The 19,838-nt window shown below is 51.9% G+C and overlaps 1 protein-coding gene across 2 annotated transcripts in view; it reads left to right on the top strand.

Annotated features, from left to right (window-relative positions):
• Window positions 1-17,135, top strand: part of Otog (otogelin) — a 70,835-nt gene extending 53,700 nt beyond the window's left edge. For both annotated transcript variants that reach the window (XM_027420542.2, XM_027420543.2), the window contains exons 41-56: window positions 2,261-2,481; window positions 2,641-2,779; window positions 4,298-4,492; window positions 4,692-4,904; window positions 5,311-5,415; window positions 5,548-5,655; window positions 5,967-6,068; window positions 6,265-6,363; window positions 7,291-7,331; window positions 8,278-8,353; window positions 8,475-8,653; window positions 9,269-9,373; window positions 9,528-9,647; window positions 10,461-10,506; window positions 16,768-16,847; window positions 16,935-17,135. In XM_027420542.2, coding sequence (XP_027276343.1) covers window positions 2,261-2,481; window positions 2,641-2,779; window positions 4,298-4,492; window positions 4,692-4,904; window positions 5,311-5,415; window positions 5,548-5,655; window positions 5,967-6,068; window positions 6,265-6,363; window positions 7,291-7,331; window positions 8,278-8,353; window positions 8,475-8,653; window positions 9,269-9,373; window positions 9,528-9,647; window positions 10,461-10,506; window positions 16,768-16,847; window positions 16,935-17,135 — 2,030 coding nt within the window. The remainder of the gene's footprint in view (window positions 1-2,260; window positions 2,482-2,640; window positions 2,780-4,297; window positions 4,493-4,691; window positions 4,905-5,310; window positions 5,416-5,547; window positions 5,656-5,966; window positions 6,069-6,264; window positions 6,364-7,290; window positions 7,332-8,277; window positions 8,354-8,474; window positions 8,654-9,268; window positions 9,374-9,527; window positions 9,648-10,460; window positions 10,507-16,767; window positions 16,848-16,934) is intronic.
• The last annotated feature ends 2,703 nt before the right edge of the window (window positions 17,136-19,838 follow it).

Here is a 19,838-nt window from a genome sequence, read left to right on the forward strand (position 1 = left end):
TCACCACCATCACCACCCAAACCATCACCACCACCATCACCACCATCACCACCATCATCACCACCATCACCACCATCACCACCATCACCATCACCACCACCATCACCATCACCATCACCACCACCATCACCTGTCACCACCACCATCACCATCACCACCATCACCACATCACCACCATCACCATCACCACCATCACCATCACCACCATCACCATCACCATCACCATCACCACCATCACCACCATCACCATCACCACCATCACCATCACCACCATCACCACCACCATCACCACCATCACCATCACCACCATCACCATCACCACCATCACCCATCACCACCATCACCATCACCACCATCATCACCATCACCATCACCACCATCACCATCACCACCATCCATCACCACCATCACCATCACCACCATCACCATCATCACCACCATCACCATCACCATCACCACCATCACCATCACCACCATCACCATCACCACCATCACCATCACCATCACCCACCATCACCATCACCACCATCACCATCACCCACCATCACCACCATCACCATCACCACCATCACCATCACCACCATCACCATCACCATCACCATCACCATCACCACCACCATCACCACCATCACCATCACCATCACCATCACCATCACCATCACCATCACCACCATCACCACCATCACCATCACCACCATCACCACCATCACCACCATCACCACCACCACCATCACCACCACCATCACCACCATCACCACATCACCACCACCACCATCACCATCACCACCACCATCACCATCACCACCATCACCACCATCACCACCATCACCATCACCATCACCATCACCACCATCACCATCACCACCATCACCACCATCACCACCACCATCACCACCATCACCATCACCACCACCATCACCACCATCACCACCATCACCACCATCACCTGTCACCACTGCCACCACCACATCTTTCTCTTCTTTTCTACCGTACCCTGTTTATCTCTGGCAAGCAATGTTCTCAGTGGGATACTTTTGGGATGCCACTTGGTGATTCAAAACCCAGACCTAAAATGTCACTATCAAGAAAGTTAATGAAATCAAAGAATTCTGCCTCAAGTAAAGCTTTATGTTTGCAGAAGTGGTGGTTGAAGATGAAGAACAGAAATGAGACCATTTACCTGTCTGTTTTATCTGAACTCTCCCTTGACACATACAGTAGCCCCCCTGCTAGGCAACAGAGGGGGGCGCTGAGATCAGTGAGACTTGGAAAAGAAAACCCCTTGGCACTCAGCTAAAGTCTTCTGTGACACACGCCTGCAAGCCAGTAGCTGCTCACAGACCTAGCAAGGTCGTGGGTGGGTGAGTGGATGGGAGGCACCATGGGATGAAGGACATTCAAGGAAGCATTGCGGGCAGGAAGAGTAGCACAAACAAAACCACAGGCAAGAAAAACATGCATCTGGGGCTGAAAGCTCACCTGGAGGTGAGGATGGCATGGCAAGCACGGTCACGTGAAGTTGTGGTGGATAAACCACATCCTTGCCCTCATCTCAGTGCCCAACATGCCAGAAGTATATTTCCTGAGAGCACGATTCCCCAAGTGACAACTCGTGCCCCAGGTTGCTTCCTTCTTATAGCTCCTTAACGTTCAGAGTGAGCTCCCAACCCTGCAGAGGGAAGACGGTAGGTTCTATGGACCAGGTAGTAAGTGCTCTTCACCTTAACTCACCTTCCATTGGTTGGGCCTCAGCCACACGGTCACATCCAACTGCAACAAAGTCTGAGGAAAATGGATGACTGATTCCAGAAAGAGAAGGAAACAGCCGTTAGGGTTAGCTCACAGCCTCCACTGGAACAGGCTCTTAGGAGATAGCTTTTCATTCTGATGTGTCCACACAGAGATTGAAAAGTAGAATAAAGGGTTCCCAATGCCTTTTACTTAGAACTATTGTTCACATTTTGCTTCTCCCCCCCCCATACACATATAGTACACATGTATATGAACTATATACACATGTGTGTAGGCATGTATGCATGGATCCCTGAACCATTTTAAAGTAAGTTCAAAACACTAAACATTTTGGTGTGCACTTTCCTGCACAGCAGGTGCCCTGGCTCCCTGTGCCTCACTTTCCTTATCTGTCATGTGGCAGATAACAGTGACACCTTTCAGACCTGGCTGATGTTGCTCCGAGTGAGAGTCAAGGCCCTGGGGTGGCTGTTCTTTGTGCCTATTGGGACCATTATGCCCCTTTCAGGTATCTGTGATGCAGACACAGCAAATGACCTCACCCTGAAGGATGGCTCTGTGGTGGGCGAGGCAGAGGACCCTGCTCCCTTTCTGGACAGCTGGCAGGTGCCCAGCTCCTTGACCTCGGAGGGTCAGACCCGCTTCCGCCCAGACAGCTGTGCCACAGCTGACTGCTCGCCCTGCCTTCGCATGGTGTCCAACCGCACCTTCAGTGCCTGCCACCGCTTTGTAGGTGCCCGTGGAGCACAGCCTGGGGAGACTTTCTGGCCTGGGGAGGGTAGCAGCCACCTGCAGAGACACCATGGTCTTCTGGGCAGGGTGAGGTGGAGCTGGGCCCTGGGGTGGGAGGCACCAGGATGGGCAGCACTGCCTAATACATTTGTCCAGGTCTCCCCAGAGTCGTTCTGTGAGCTGTGGATCCGGGACACCAAGTATGTGCAGCAGCCCTGTGTGGCACTTACCGTTTATGTGGCTATGTGTCACAAGTTCCATGTGTGCATCGAGTGGCGGGGCTCCGATTACTGCCGTGAGTGGGGGCTGGGCACCTGCTTCTGTAGTTCTCTTGTGCTGTTCCGTTGGTGTGTGAAGGGGCTCCCAGAGCCACTGAGGTCACTGCTTAGTCATTTCTCCATCCAGTAAGTATATTAATGAGCTCATAAATATTTTTACATTTGTATTTAAATTTTATGTTGTACAAACATATTTGATATTAGTTTATGAGCAAATTCTTTTGCTATTTTTGTATTAATGAACAATTAACAATAACTTTTTAATTTGTTGTTTTTAATTTGAGTATAATTCTCTATACAATGAGGACAGTAATATTTGTTCTCTTCTAAAGTGCCTTGGGTCAATAAGAGCCAATGGGTGCCCCACTCCACACCTGCCTGCCAATGGTTACTGGCTGTTAGTTCCCTTTGCTTAGCTTCCGCTCACCTTTCTCATCTTTGGATCTCTTCCTCCCTCCTTGAAGACAGAAATGAGACCCGCCTCTTCCTCACCTCCATCCTGTCAGAGGTGGGCCAGACAGAGTAGAGCATTTGGTTTCCAGAAAGACTGGGGACAGCTCCTGGGAAGGCCATATCTACACATGACGGGTGAAAAGGAAAAGACTTAAAACATCTAGAGAAATATTTTTCAAACTGTGGATTCTGACACAGAGGAAGCCAGTTTAAGGAGAGCAACACCAGTATTTTTAAAAATGCAGCAAAATACAAAATACTGAATATATTGTGCACAGTAAACCTTTTTCTTTCAATTTAGTAGCAGTTTTCAATCCAGCTGGTCACACAGGGAACTTGGAAAAGCACTGGGCTCCCTTGGAGGTTCACTTGTTGTGGGATGGGACTCTGCCCAGCAGGCTTGTGTGAACTGGGCAATAACCCCAGATCCACTGTCACCAGTCAAGACTTCTGGAAAACACTGATCTAAAGCCAGGGGTCGGCAAACTTTTCCAAAGAGCCAGACAGTGAATACTGTGTCCTTGTGAGCTGTATGGTCTGTCCGAAGGACTCTTTTCTACCCTTGCAGAACAGAGACAGACAGAGACCATATATAAAGGATGTCAGCATGATGGCTGGCTGACACCCATAATCCTAGTACTTGGAAGGCTGAGTCAGGAAGATGAATTTTGCCTCAGTCATGAGACCCTGACTCAACAACAACAACAACAAAACAAAAACAAACCCAAAGTAACACCAACAACATTACACAAATGAACGGGCAATTTGTGTTCTAATAAAACCTTATTTGAAAAGCAGACAATTGTAGGGGGAAATGCTGACCACACTCGCTTGGGGGCTGGCACAGGTGATGCAGACCATGCAGCCCCCAAGCGGGCGTGGCCAGCATTCCCCCCTACAATTAGCAGCATTTGGTCTAGAGGAAGGAGCTTCAGTGTTAAGCCCCAGACTTAGGCACTGCTGTGGCAGGGTGGTACTCTGTGCTCCTTCCTCCTCACCCTCCACCCCTATTCTTGCTGCCCTCAGCAGGCATTCCTGCCTGGGAACTAGACTAGGCCTGATGCCCATTTTGCCCCCTACAGCCTTCCTGTGCTCCAGCGACTCTACCTACCAGGCATGTGTAGCAGCTTGTGAGCCCCCTGAATCATGCCAGGATGGGATACTAGGCCCACTGGACCCAGAGCAGTGCCAAGTGCTGGGTGAGGGCTGCGTATGCTCAGAGGGTACCATTCTGCACCGGCGCCACTCTGCACTCTGCATCCCTGAGGACAAGTGTGGTAGGTCCCTGCCTTCCCCAGACGGGTCCCCCAAGCCCAGTCTTACACCAGGGCCTCCTTTGCTCCCTGAAGACTATGGTAGAGGCCACTTTGTATCCTTCCAAGTCTGCCTTGTGGTGGTTCATATTTAAATAAGAGGGGTCCTAGCCTGAGACAGTCTGGTCCTTAGTCTCCTGTGCCCAATGTGCTCCATTTGCAGCCTGCACTGACAGCACAGGAGCACCACGTGCCCTGGGGGAAACTTGGAACAGTTCCCTCAGTGGCTGCTGCCAGCAGCAGTGCCAGGCCCCAGACACCATCATACCTGTGGACCTGGATTGCCCTGGTCCCCGACCTGAGAGCTGCCCACGCTTTGGAGAAGTGATCCTGTTGCAGCCCACAGAGGACCCCTGCTGCCTGGGGAGTGTGTGTGGTGAGCCTGGCTCTCGACTTCCCTGGCCTTCAACTATAAGCTGGTGACAGGTTTCAGTTGTTCCTGTTGTATGACCATGACAACCGGAAAATTGTCAGGACAGACAGAAAATTGAAGCATCTTTTGGGATGTTCATAGGGGAAGTAGGAACCAGGCTTTGGGAGCAGGAACAAAGTGGGCAGAGGTCTGGGGCCAGTATACTACTTAGCTCTTTCCCCTGTGGACTCACTCTACACATTGCTCTCACAGGCTGTGCCACCGCTGGTTCTCCTGTAATGTGAGGCTGTTTAAGAGTTAAGGGTGGGGCAGGGAGTGTGAGGAGCCCAAGGGTCTAGGCGTCCAGTGGTACTGGTGAGCAGTGAGGACACTGGCCTCCAGGTGACAGGCTGTGTGGCCTGCTGCCTAGTGTGTAACCAGACTCTGTGCGAGGGCCTTGCTCCCACCTGCCGCCGAGGCCACAGACTGGTCACTCACTTCCGGGAGGACTCCTGCTGTCCCAGCTACAGCTGCGGTAAGAGGTTGGGACCGGAGAGTGGGTGGGCCTGAGAAGCTTGGCTGTGCCCTGGGTTCTGAGTCCTGGATGGAGATTGGACAGGGCCAGGCAGGGCCTGCTTTCCCAGCTTACATTCCCTCTTCTCCTCAGAGTGTGACCCTGGTCTATGTGAGGATGAGCAGGTCCCCACCTGTCGCCAGGACCAGGTCTTGATTGCGGGCCGCCTCGGGGACTCCTGCTGTACATCCTACTTCTGTGGTGGGTGGCTGTGGGCTCCACATCAGCCCCTTCCTCATTCCTACTTCTGTGGGTGACTGAGAGGAAAGGCTGGGGTGGAGGGAGAAGGATGAAGCCACTATCCAGAAGGCAATGTGGGACAAAGAGAGAAATGGGTCCCGTGCTTGTACTGAGCACAAGCAATCCATGTGTTTTCAGTGCCCAACTGTGGGTTAACAGAGAAGAACATATAGACTCTGATGCCAGGAAACCTGAGACCCTAAATATTGCTTCAGGCTGATTAGGTGTCCTGCCCACTCACTATGACAGTGGTGACCCTTCTATCCTCACAGGCTGTGGCGAGTGTCCAGATCCCATCCCTGAGTGTCAAGAAGGAGAGGCACTCACTGTGCACAGGAATTCCACAGAGCTCTGCTGCCCTCTGTATCAGTGTGGTGAGTCCCACACATGAAAAGGTGGTAGCTCTATGAGAGATTCTTGCCCTGGGGGCATCTGGGTACACTATAGGGGTATAAACAGGAGCTGGGGGCACCCCGCCCTACTGTTCTGCATCCTGAGCACTCATAAAGTCTGAGGTGTCTGAGACTAATTTGCCACCTGTCTCTCCTGCTCCTGCCGCATGCACCCCAGTATGTGAGAGCTTCCGCTGCCCACAGGTACAGTGTGGCATGGGCACTTCCCTGGTGGAGGTGTGGAGCCCAGACCGCTGCTGCCCCTACAAGTCCTGTGGTGAGTTTCAGACAGGTATGGGTGGGGAAGAGCCCCCACCACCTCAGCTTTGCTGAGATCAGCCTCCCCAGGCTGTGTGCAGGTCCCCCCTCCTTCTGGTTCACTCTGTGCATGCAGCAGCCTGACAGCCTTCTCCCCAGGATAACGGATAATTTCTCATTCAAAGTGTCATTCTTGCCATTGTCTGATAAGTGTAGTCCCTGCACTCAGGTCTTCTTGGAAGGTCAATGGCAACATCAGCCATCCATAGTGAACAGTGGTGAACTTTGCACAAAGCTTTGAAAGTTACTTTGACAAGTCTGAAGACCATTCTGCTGCTGGCTTTCTGATACCTTTTCCAGACCTCACTAGAGTATGTGATACGTGAAGGCCGAGTCATACTCAGTTTTATTCCTCACATTGTCTTTGGAGCACAGAACAAGCCAGCCATCTAGGGAGCATTCAGATCCCCGTATTGTATGAGCCAGTAACCCAGAAGGGACTTTTCCAGCTGCTCTGGCCTGTGGCCCTTGGTCCTCAGCGGTAAAGCTGGTGTGCCCCTTACATTAGCTCTGGGTGCCTCCAGGCCACTGTGCACAGGTAGACCTGCCCCGTCAAGGCTGTGCTGGCAGAGCAGTGCTGGACCTTACCTGTGGGAAATGCAAGTAGAAGGAAGTTGCAGCTTGCAGGATTTACTCCTGGAGAGGTCCTACTTACAGGGAGAGACAAAGGGAAGTCTGTGAGTGTTCTGTCTACCTGCTTCATGTCCCTATACCCAGTCAGGAATGTGACAGTCAGGACTGCCCACCTACCTGAGCAGGAGAGCTCCATCCCCTGCGTGTAAGGGTAAGGGGAGGCTGGTATTTTTTTGCCTACTTCCTGCCTCAGGAGGAACTGGTCTGCAGTGCAATGTATGTGAGGTAGGTTCTGGCTTCTTGTGTTTTTCAGAGTGTGACTGTGACACAATCCCTGTGCCCAGATGCCATCTGGTATGGAGACCCTGCCTGTGCCGGTCTGTTTCTCTTTTCTGTCTTCTGGAGACTCTTCCTTTAACCTAGGAGAGCCCTGAATTTCAACTCATCACAAATGTCCTAAGCTCTGCCCCTCGCTCTGGACACTGTGTCCATCTTTCTCAGAGAGTCAGCTTGGCCATGCATCACAACTGTGCTGAGGAATACTCATGCTGATCCTGCAGGTGGTAGTAAATATGGTGGAGATGGTAGGGAGGATGGTCAGGATGTGACAATGATGAAAGCAAATGATGATGATGGTGATGAAGATGGGGATGATGGTAGGGTTGGTGGGAGGATGGCTGGGATGGTGAAGATGATGAAGGTGGTTGTGATGGTGATGTAGATAGTGATAGTGGTTATGTTGGTGGTGCTGGTGATAATCACAGTGCCAGCTGCTTAGATCTTACCATAGGCCTAAACTTTCCCAGGTCTTTTTAATGAATTAACTTATTAATTTTTATGACAAGTTCGAGAGATAGATTCTGTAATGATCTCAATTATATAAACAAGGATGCTGAAATTAAGGTCATGAAGCCAGTAAATCACAGATCCAGGATTAGAGTCTTGTGGACCTTTAACCTCTAGTCTGCATGGCCAGTACTGGGTGTGAAGTGATGGCAGGCTGTTTCTGGTTTGTCGCCCCTACATTGTCCCGGCACACATTTTCTTTCTTGTGTTTGCCTCCCCATCCCTTCTTTCCTGAAACTGGTAAAGAAACTAGGGCATGGGTAAGGTGAAAGCCAAGAGGGGCTCTGAGGACAGGAAACTGGACAGTGGGGAGAGTGACTGAGCTTCTGGGTGCTGAGAGACCCCAAGTTTGCCATCTGCTTCTACCCAGTGCACACAGACCCAGTAGCAGGCTGTTTCTGAGGGTGGCATTAGACTGCTCACTCTGGATGCTGACTTCTTCTATCACCCGCAGTGGGAAAAGTCTCAGCTGGATGAGGGGTTCATGCACAGTGTGGAGAACGTGTGTGGCTGTGCCAAGTATGAGTGTGGTGAGTGGGGAAGGGCAGATGTGGGGGGCTAGGAAGGTGACCATCGGGTGGGTCAGCTGGGAGGGGCCAGGTTGGGTGAACTGTGCTCTCCAGGACAGTTCCTCCCCCTTAACCCATCCAGTGAAAGCCCCCGTGTGCCTGAGCCATGAGCTGGGGGTGATGCAGCCAGGCCAGACTGTGATAGAGCTCTCAGCGGATGGTGTGTGCCATACGTCCCGATGCACAGATGTGCTGGACCCTCTCACCAGCTTCTACCATATCAACATCACCTCTGTCCTTTGTGACATGCACTGCGAGGCGGTAGGGGCAACGTGGGGTGGGTGTGGTCATGAGGGCTGGGCTGGCAGGTCCTCAGCAGGTTGCTGCCTGCTCCAGAAGGCAAGTCTAGAGAGCAGGCATCAGAGTAGCCTTCAGAGGCCTCCATGGATAGGAGCCCAGCTTGGCCGGGGCGGCTTGTTCTTGTGGGCAACAAGAGCAAAGGGACTAAATTATAGCCTGGTTTCTACCAATGTCTAAATAAATACTGCTTGAATGAAAGGGGTTAGAATTATGCCCATCTTTCAACTGAGAAAAGTGAGCCCGAAGGAGGTTGAGTTGCTAATCAAAAGTACACCAGGGCTGAGATTCAAACTGAGGTCTGTCTGGAACCCAAGCTGCCACCACTGATGACTGCAATGCTGCCTCTGCAATGTTGGGGGCTCCTTGTTCCCTGGGCTGGGTCTAGGTGCTGGTGGTAATGGGGCTTCAGACAAGTCAGGAAAGAGCTGTCTGCCTGGTCTCAAAAGGAGGGAGGTTGTGGGGCTCCTTTCCAAGCTCAAGCCCTGGGCTCTGTCAGAGACAAGTGGACATCAGACACTTGGAGGATGAATGTCCAGAGTGTTAGGCTAAAATTGCGTTTTCTGCCCTGGCCCTCAGAACCAGGAGTATGACCACCCGAGGGACCTGGCTGCCTGCTGCGGCTCCTGCAGGAATGTGTCCTGCCTCTTCACCTTCCCCAATGGCACCACCTCCCTCTTCTTGGTAAACGGTCCCTAAGCCACTAAGACTAGGGTCCTCTCCAGGTTCCACACTGGGGCTCAGTTTACATCAGTGCCAGGCCCTGAGCTGTCTGTGTTCTCAGGCTGTGCTGTTCATTTGGCCAGAAGCCCTCACTGCCCATGCATGTATTCTCTAGCCTGGTGCGTCCTGGATTGCAGACTGTGCCCGCCATCACTGTGGTAGCACTCCCCTGGGTGCAGTACTTGTCCGCTCACCCATCAGCTGCCCTCCGCTCAATGAAACTGAGTGTGCCAAGGTCAGTGTCTTCTCCTTCCCGGCAGCTGGCATCACACCAAGGCACCGTGTTTTACTGGTGGGGGGATCTGGGTCAGAATCTCGTGTTCTGGGGCCTGTGTTGGCACTACATGTCAAATCCACATCTCTCCATGTACGTTTTTCTCAATCACACCCATGTCTACACATCATATGACCACACATCAAGGCATTATTCAATCACATTATTATGTGTTCCAGGACTCATCCTGGGTTGTTGATCACTAGTATTCCTAGAGACATCAGTACATTCAGCATGCCAGTGCACATACCTCACACATATAGACAGGCACACTCTTGTACATACGTGTACCAGGCTTATACATACATGCCTAGTTTAGTCCTGTGTTAGGATGACGCATTTCCTGACTGGTGTGGAGGGCTATCAGTGTGGATTCAACTCAAAAAGTTGAACTAAGAAGGTTCCTGAGATTAATAATAGACAAATGAAGAATTCTGCTTCTTTAGACAATAGACACACAGGGCTGTGTCTCAGTGAGCACAGTGCTTGCTTAGCATTTGAGAATCCCTGGGTTCAGTCTCTCTTACAGAGATCCTGCTGTGGAACCATGGGAGGAAGACTGCCTTAGACTCTTTACCTGTTATTTATTTAGTTGGTTTTTGACACAGGGTTTCATTTTGTATTCCTGCTAGCCTAGAACTCACTAGATAGTCCAGGCTGGCCTAGAACTTGTAGATATTCTAGGATATATCTGAGACTGTTTTTGCCTATCACTGGGATCTTGGCGGTTGTCCTGGAGCATGGATTCCCCACCCACTTCTCTTTTCCCTCTAGGTCGGTGGCTCTGTGGTACCATCCTTGGAAGGGTGCTGTAGGACATGTGAGTGAACACAGTGGAGACGCGGGGTGCAGTGTGGGGACATGGTGGAGACCCGGGGTGCAGTGTGTGTGGGGGACATGGTGGAGGCCTGGGGTGCAGTGTGGAGACATGGTGGAGGCCTGGGGTGCAGTGGGGGGGGACATGGTGGAGACCCGGGGTACAGTGTGGGGACATGGTGGAGACGCGGGGTGCAGTGTGGGAACATGGTGGAGACGCGGGGTGCAGTGTGGGGACATGGTGGAGACCCGGGGTGCAGTGTGTGTGTGGGACATGGTGGGTGCAGTGTGGGGACAGGGTGGAGGCCTGGGGTGCAGTGGGGGGGACATGTTGGAGACCCGGGGTGCAGTGTGGGGAACCGGTGGAGACCTGGGGTGCAGTGTGGGGACATGGTGGAGGCCCGGGGTGCAGTGTGGGGACATGGTGGAGACCTGGGGTGCAGTGTGGGGACATGGTGGAGACCCGGGGTGCAGTGTGGGGACATGGTGGAGGCCTGGGGTGCAGTGTGGGGACATGGTGGAGACCTGGGGTGCAGTGTGGGGACATGGTGGAGACCCGGGGTGCAGTGTGGGGACATGGTGGAGGCCTGGGGTGCAGTGTGGGGACATGGTGGAGACCTGGGGTGCAGTGTGAGGACATGGTGGAGACCTGGGGTGCAGTGTGGGGAACTGGTGGAGACCTGGGGTGCAGTGTGGGGACATGGTGGAGACGCGGGGTGCAGTGTGGGGACATGGTGGAGACGCGGGGTGCAGTGTGGGGAACTGGTGGAGACCTGGGGTGCAGTGTGGGGACATGGTGGAGACCCGGGGTGCAGTGTGTGTGGGGGACATGGTGGAGGCCTGGGGTGCAGTGTGGAGACATGGTGGAGGCCTGGGGTGCAGTGGGGGGGGACATGGTGGAGACCCGGGGTACAGTGCGGGGACATGGTGGAGACGCGGGGTGCAGTGTGGGAACATGGTGGAGACGCGGGGTGCAGTGTGGGGACATGGTGGAGACCCAGGGTGCAGTGTGTGTGGGGGACATGGTGGGTGCAGTGTGGGGACATGGTGGAGGCCTGGGGTGCAGTGGGGGGGACATGGTGGAGACCCAGGGTGCAGTGTGGGGAACTGGTGGAGACCTGGGGTGCAGTGTGGGGACATGGTGGAGGCCTGGGGTGCAGTGTGGGGACATGGTGGAGACCTGGGGTGCAGTGTGTGTGGGGGACATGGTGGAGACCTGGGGTGCAGTGTGGGGACATGGTGGAGACCTGGGGTGCAGTGTGGGGACATGGTGGAGACCCGGGGTGCAGTGTGGGGACATGGTGGAGACCTGGGGTGCAGTGTGGGGACATGGTGGAGACCCGGGGTGCAGTGTGGGGACATGGTGGAGACCCGGGGTGCAGTGTGGGGACATGGTGGAGATGTGGGGTGCAGTGTGGGGACATGGTGGAGGCCTGGGGTGCAGTGTGGGGGGGACATGGTGGAGACCTGGGGTGCAGTGTGGGGACATGGTGGAGGCCTGGGGTGCAGTGTGGGGACATGGTGGAGACCCGGGTGCAGTGTGGGGACATGGTGGAGGCCTGGGGTGCAGTGTGGGGACATGGTGGAGGCCTGGGGTGCAGTGTGGGGACATGGTGGAGACCTGGGGTACAGTGTGGGGACATGGTGGAGATGCCGGGTGCAGTGTGGGGACATGGTGGAGACCTGGGGTGCAGTGTGGGGACATGGTGGAGGCCCGGGGTGCAGTGTGGGGACATGGTGGAGGCCTGGGGTGCAGTGTGGGGACATGGTGGAGGCCTGGGGTGCAGTGTGGGGACATGGTGGAGACCTGGGGTGCTGTGTGGGGACATGGTGGAGACCTGGGGTACAGTGTGTGGGGTTGGGGAACACATAGGTGGCCAAGTGGCTGTGTGACCAGCCTGGTAGGGTGAGCAGATGAAGTAATGACCCACCAAGTGAAGGTCATGCATGGCACTGGCATAATTAGGTGGTCAGAGATCATATGTTCGTGAGTTTTGTTCCAATAGAAGGCCTCTGTTTCTTTCTGGACATAAAAAAAAAAAAAAAAACAAAAAAAAACAATAGCCAGTCCACTCCGCAGTCACCCTGCCTCCTGCTGTCCCCCTCTTTGACTCTCCTCTGTGTCTCCTTAGGGAGTTAGGCTTCCTGACCCCTGGCTATCAAAGGGAAACCTCTGTGTTACACTTTGCTTCTGGAACCCTGAATACTTGGAACCAGCATCTTAACCACATATACTTGTGGGGTTTTTTTGGTGGGGGGTGCACCACCCACTCCCAAATAAATATATGGAGGCTTATTCTTACTTATGAATGCCCGGCCTTAGCTTGGCTTATTTCTTTTTTCTTTCTTTCTTTCTTTCTTTCTTTCTTTCTTTCTTTCTTTCTTTCTTTCCTTTCTTTCTTTCTTTCTTTCTTTCTTTCTTTCTTTCTTTTTTTTTTTTTTTTGTAGACCTAGCCACATTACACACAGTACAGGTTCATTTATTGTCCTGGTTTGCTGGGATCAAACACCACAACCAAAACCAGCCTGGTGAGGAAAGGGTTTACTTGGCTTACATGACCCCATCAGAGTCCACCATGAAGGGAAATCATGGCGTGAACTCAGGAACCAGGAGCCTGCCGTTTAGGGTAGGAGGAATGTTATTTGCTGCCTTGCTCCCCACCGCTTTCTCAGCCTGCTTTTTTTTTTTCTCAGATTTCTTTTTTAAATTTGAATTAGAAACAAGATTGCTTTACATGACAATCCCAGTTCCCTTCTCCCCCGTGTCCTCCCCTACCACCCCCCCAAGTAAAACCCTATCTATCACATGTCCTTTCTGCTCCCCCTGGATGGTGAGGTCTTCTATAGGGTGTCATCAGAGTCTATCATATCCTTTGGGATAGGGCCTAGGCCCACCCCCGTGTGTCTTGGCTCAGGGAGTATCCCTCTATGTGGAATGGGCTCCCAAAGTCCACACCTATGCTAGGGATAAGTACTGAACTACTACAGCAGGTCCCTTTGATTTCCGAGGTTTCCTCACTGAAACCCATTTTCCTGGGGTCTGGTTCAGTCCCATGCTGGTATCCCAGCTATCAGTCTGGGGACCAAGAGTTCCCCAATGTTCAGGTCAGCTGTTTCTGTGGGTTTCACCATCCTGGTCTGGACCCCTTTGCTCTTCACTCGTCCTTCTCTGCATCTGGATTCCAGTTCAGTTCAGTGATTAGTTGTGGGTGTCTGCGTCTACCAGCTGCTGGATGAGGGCTATTGGGTGGCATATAAGTCAGTCATCAATCTCATTATCAGGGGAGGGCATTTAAGGTAGCCTCTCTTCTGTTGCTTAGATTGTTAGCTGGTGTCATCTTTGTAGATCTCCAGACATTTCCCTAGTGCCTGATTTCTCTGTAAACCTAAAATGTCTCCCTCTATTATGGTATCTCCATTCTTGTTATCTTCTTTTCTTCCCCTGACTCAACCTTTCTGCTCCCTCATGTCCTCTGCATCCCTCCTCTTCTTCCCTTCTCATTCTTGTAGCTCCCTCCCCCCTCTTCCCATGCTCTCAATTTGCTCAGGGGATCTTGGCCCTTTCCCCTTCTCCAGGGGACCCTATATGTCTCTCTTAGGGTCCTCCTTGTTTACTAGCTTCTCTAGCAGTATGGATTGTAGGCTGGTAATCCTTTACTCTATGTCTAAAATCCGCATATGAGTGAGTGCATACCATGTTTGTCTTTTTGTGATTGGGTTACCTCATTCAGAATGGTTTCTTCTAGTTCCATCCATTTTCCTGCAAATTTCAAGATTCCATTATTTTTCCCGCTGAGCAGTACTCCATTGTGTAAATGTACCACATTTTCTCTATCCATTCTTCGGTTGAGGGGCATCTAGGCTGCTTCCAGTTTCTGGCTATTACAAATAGTGCTGCTATGAACATCATTGAACAGATGTCCTTGTTGTATGAATGTGCATCTTTTGTGTATATGCCTAAGAGAGGGATTGCTGGATCTTGTGGTAGACTGATTTCCATTTTCTTGAGGAGTCATCATACTGATTTCCAAAGTGCTAGCCGGCTTTTTTTAAAACTTAAATTATCCAATCTATCTTTTGCCACTGGACTCTCTCTATTTCTGTGTATCTTTTCTTTGCTCATTACTCTGTGTCTGGCAGTGTGGAGGGGTGGCTGGCCCCTGGCATCCTCCTCCTCTTCTCTTCTTGCTTCTTGATCCTTCTTTGCCTACCCTTCTCCTGCCTCGCTATTGGCCATTCAACTCTTTATTGGACCAATTGTATGTTTTAGACAGGCAAAGTAACACAGCTTCACAGAGTTAAACAAATGCATTATAAATAATGCAACACAGCTGGGTGGTGGTGGCACACACCTTTAATTCCAGCACTTGGGAGGCAGAGGCAGGCAGATCTCTGTGAGTTTGAGGCCAGTCTGGTCTATAGTGCTAGTTCCAGGATAAACCCTGTCTTGAAAAACAAAAGACAAACAAACAAACAAACAAAAAAGAATGCAACACATCTTTGCATCATTAAACAAATGTTCCATAGCATAAGTGAATGTAACACATCTTTAATTAACATTCTATGAAATATACTTGAATGGCCCAATCAGCCTTGTGACCTTTGCTCACATGTCTGCCCTTCTAGGAAGCTCATACCCTGCGTCCAGAGGGTCATAGGCTTTCAGGCCCTTTATGTCCACATCACTTAACACAAGGAGGCTCTGCTCCATACCTTAACTGGCTGATCTATGACCCATAACTTCACGCTCCCTGAAAGTCCTGTGTTCGTTCCCCCATGTGGCCTGAGGCCTATGCCCCTGTCTTCAGTTTCCTAGAAGGCTTGCTTGCCATGGTCCCTACCACTCCTCCATGGGTTAGTGTCCACTGCCACTCAGTTACTTGTCTCAGAAGTACATAGGACAGGAGGCAGGCAGACACATGGCTATTTCCAAGTGTCTCTTTTAGGTGGCCCCAAGCTCTGGGGGTGATGGAAAGGGAGACTCCTTGCCTCCAGTGAAGGCCATATCCACATGCATACTGGATACCTGAGTTTCAGCAGCTCCCACTTATCTGGTACCCACCCCTGTCCAAAGCCACCATTGCTTTCTCCTACTGGACACTCAGCCTTCCTCATCCCAGGGCCCACAGGGCTGTGGCTAAGGCAGCCCTCAATTCTTCTGCCTCTCTTGCTGAGTCTCAGAGGTTAAGAGAAGAGATTCTACCCAGTTGGTTTCTCTTGGGTTCTGTGGGCTTACAGAACAGGTCCAAACCTCTAGCAGATAACTAATGAGTGCCATTGTGTGCCAGCCACTGGCCCAGGAGCTGTGGACATGGCATCAAGAAGGCCTTTGTGGATGTCGTTTTCAGGAGGTGGAAGAATGGGTGCACTAGATTATAGGGTGAAGGCTTCCAGTTCTGCAGGGTCTCAGCCATGAGTGGGGATCATTAAACCAGAATCCACAGCCACACATCTCTACTGAGGTGTGAAAGAGAATATTTGCATTGAGAACAGAACTCACACTGCAGTGAGGGAGCCCATGTAGACGAGGGCTCCGAAGCTTACAAGCTTAGGCCTCCATAGGAAGATTACAGATGTGCCTCTGGCCAAACAGATTGTGCCTGAGACAGAATAGGCCAAGGAAGGCCCAGGGAAGGCTGAGGAAGGGAATTGTAGTTTCCAGAAGAGGAGATTTAAGGAAATCTCCTGTGGGGGGCAGGGGTATTGAAGAAAACTGATCAGTGAGGAAAGGTGAGAGAAGGGCTTGTGAGTGTCTGTCTGGGAGAGCTGTGATGCAGGCAGAAGAAACTCCATCCCTGACCCCTGCTTGAGAGCTGTGGAGTCCCCAAGGGCCTTGCTGAGTGGAGCATCCTGGTTGGGCCCAAAGTTTCCATTGATGGCAGCATCTTATTGCTAGATGCCCTCTCAGAGTAGAAACACTGAAGCTCAGAGAGGGCATGAAGTTGTATCCAGGGTCTCTAACATGGGTGACAGATAAGTGTTGGGGAGTGGGTGTGGAGATACCTGTCCTTGTCTCAGATCTTTTCGTAGGCCAGAGCCCTGAGGCTCCATCTAGCCGTCCCATGTGTCTTCCTGTCTGTCTCACTCGCTCATGCTGCTGCCATCCTTGGTGACACCTCTTTCCAGGGCATTGGTTAAAAGGGTTTCCCCCTGCTGGAGAGGTGCATTAATGTGTGGGCAGTCTGGCATGACATTAGCTACCCAAGGCTGGACTGTCCTGATGCCAGTCTGGGGCACAACTTTTTGCACCCCCCACTCCTACCAGGTAAGGAAGATGGACGCTCCTGCAAGAAGGTGACCATCCGCATGACCATCCGCAAGAACGATTGCAGGAGTAACACCCCTGTGCGTGAAGGGATGGGCTTCACAGGGGCTGGAGGGGCTGGAGAGGCTGCCTTGCCCAGGCAACCTCACTGACATGCTCATCCCCAGGTAAACCTGGTGTCCTGTGATGGGAGGTGCCCTTCTGCCAGCATCTACAATCACAACATCAACACCTATGCCCGCTTCTGCAAGTGCTGCCGTGAGGTGGCATTGCAGCGTCGTTCTGTACAGCTCTTCTGTGCCACCAATGCCACCTGGGTGCCCTACACAGTGCAGGAGCCCACAGACTGTGCCTGCCAGTGGTCCTGAGGCCTGGCTGGGCGCCAGGGCTGTTTGGGTCACCCTCATGTTCTCCTTTCTTCTGGCCCAGGTGACTAAGGGGAGAGGTTAAAGGTGGGAGAGAACTTATTTGTGCTGTGGGTGTGAAATGGTGAGCAGCATCCACAAGGGACCAGACTAGACCCTACTTATCCATCCTGGTTCCCTCTCTGGGACCCTCCACATGCATGTGGGAAAGTGCCATTCCAGGGCTTCTAGAACTCAACTCTACATGGCTTGAGGTCAGGGCGGGGCTGCAGACCCAGTAGCTGAAGGCCTGGTACATTTGTGACTCTGACCAGGGTTTCTGGGTGGAGGGACTGAGGCTTTCCTGATATGCTGCAATCAAAGCAGAGTCCAGTGCTGGCCGAGGGTTAAGATTTGGTGGCCTCCTTCTTTCTTGGCCCTCTCAACAATGGGAGGGGCACAGTAAAAAGAAAAGGGTTCAAGTAACATCCAGGCCTGTGTCAAGAGGCTTTAGTGCTTCCCAAAGCAAAGAGGATGGGGCCTCAGGGCTGCCCATGGAGAGCTAGGAGGGTATGCTTGGAGGCTGAGGAGTAGGCTAGATTGCTCCAGCCTCACAGGGTGCCCTGATGTTCTGGAATTCAGAAGAGCAGGTCCGGGACTGTGCCTCTGGGTGTCACACACCCTCCTCAAGCCAGCTTTGCAGATGAGTGAAGGATGATCTCAACAGTATCCATGCCACCCCTCTAAGTAGATCTAAGTTGTAGGTGGCACTTCCAGCCTGAAGTTCTGTGTCTTTTCTCCAAGAGTATGGCAAGTGTGTCTGTCTGTGCAAGGGCCTACATGTACATTGTGGCTCAGCCAATTCCGGTCTCAGTGCTGCCTGGACTGTGTTGATGGAGAGTGTAGGTAGAAATGCAGCCATGTGACTGTGCAGCCCCAGTAGCCCTAAGTGTCTGTCAGAGCCTTGTCTCCAAACCGAAGTGCCCCTCCCCCAAAGCCAGGGCCAGAACTCTTGTCCTCATGCCACTCTGCAGATCTCCTCCTTCTTGCACTGCTTTGTGCTACTTGGTCTCAAAGGTCATGACCTGATGCTGTTCAGATCCCAGCATTGCCCTGATGCCCCTATGGGGTAAAGGCCCTGTGTCAGGACCGTCCCCACATCTGCTTTGCCTCTGTAACCTCTGTATTTTGTTCATGTATCAATAAACTGCGAGAAGTCTTGCAAGCATCTCTGAGGACACCAGGCCTGCCTTGGACACAGAGAGAAGCCCCTCTGTGAGGGCCCCAGGGGTCTGTTGGACTTCTACAGTTTGCCTGACTGTCCCCCAACTCCCACCCAGGCACTCCATACTGCCTGTCCCTGTCCTCAGCCTTCCAGCTCACACTCCCAGCGCTGCTGTCAGGTCTCTCCTGGGAAGATCAGCTACTCCAGGTTGAAACATGGGACAGATGAACAAATCACCAACCCTGTCCTGCACTGTGGACCATGACAGTGAGGACTCCATAACTGTGCCCCACACTGTGGAGTAGACAGTGAGGAGCAGGGACAGAGGACCACAAGTAGTGGTGTCCAGGTACCCTAAAAAATAAGACCAGCAGTACGGATATGAGCATGCACAGAATTCAGAAAAGCTGGCTGACGAGAAAATCTTTTGATGTCATAATGCTTTTAGGCAACTAGTGTAGCTTGGTTGTGTCTCTCCAAGGGACATACAGCATATCCTTGGGACCTGGGAAGCGGTCTTCATCTTACATGACAAAGAGTCTTTCCAGAAGTGATTGAGATGAGGCAATTAGTTAGAATTACTCAGATGTGTCCTTAGAAGGGAGCAAGAAGGCCAGAGTCAGGAGGAGACACAGTGATGTGGAGGATGGAGTGAGGCTCTTCAAAGGAGGAAGTGGTAACCCCAGGAGATCAGGCGGCTTCTAGAATCTGGAATTCAAGACATGGTTTCTGGGCTGGTGTCTTAGATGTCTACTGCTGTGATAAAACACCATGACTAAGGCAGCTTAGAAAAGGCAGTGTTTAATTTGGCTTATGGTTTCAGAGGGTTCGAGTCCATGACGGCAGAGCAAAGGAACAGCTGAGAGCTCACATCTTGATCCACAACTGGGAGACACAGAGAGAACTAGAGATTGCCAAATTCTTTTGAAACCTCAAAGCCCAGCCCCAGTGATACATCATCTCCAACAAGGCCACACCTCCTAGTCCTTCCCAAAGAGTTCTACCAACTGGAGACTAAGTATTCAAACATAGGAGCCCATAGAGGCCATTCTCATTCAAACCACCCCAGCTGGGGAGATGGCTCAGGGAGTAAAGTGCTTGGTGTGCAGGTTCAATCCTGGACCTACTTTAGAAAGCCAGGCATCGGGGCTAAAGAGATAGATATGCAATTAAGAGCAAGTGCTGCTCTTGAAGAAGATTTGGGCTCACACATACATTCAGGCAGAACACTCATACTCATAAAGAAACTTTTTTTAAAGCTGGGTATGATGGGGGTATGTTTGTAGTCCCAACCCTGAGAAAGTGGACACAGGCAGATCCCTGGGGTTCACGGGCCCAACAGTCTAGCCTAGTCAGTGAGCTCTAGGCTAGTGAGAGACTCTTTCTCAAAAAATGTAGACCCATGTTCTGATGAGGAGCAATACTGGAACTCTGACCTTTACACACACACACACACACACACACACACACACACACACCCATACATATTATACATGCACACA

Source organism: Cricetulus griseus, chromosome 6 (assembly GCF_003668045.3).
Source record: "Cricetulus griseus strain 17A/GY chromosome 6, alternate assembly CriGri-PICRH-1.0, whole genome shotgun sequence".
Classification (NCBI taxonomy): domain Eukaryota; kingdom Metazoa; phylum Chordata; class Mammalia; order Rodentia; family Cricetidae; genus Cricetulus; species Cricetulus griseus.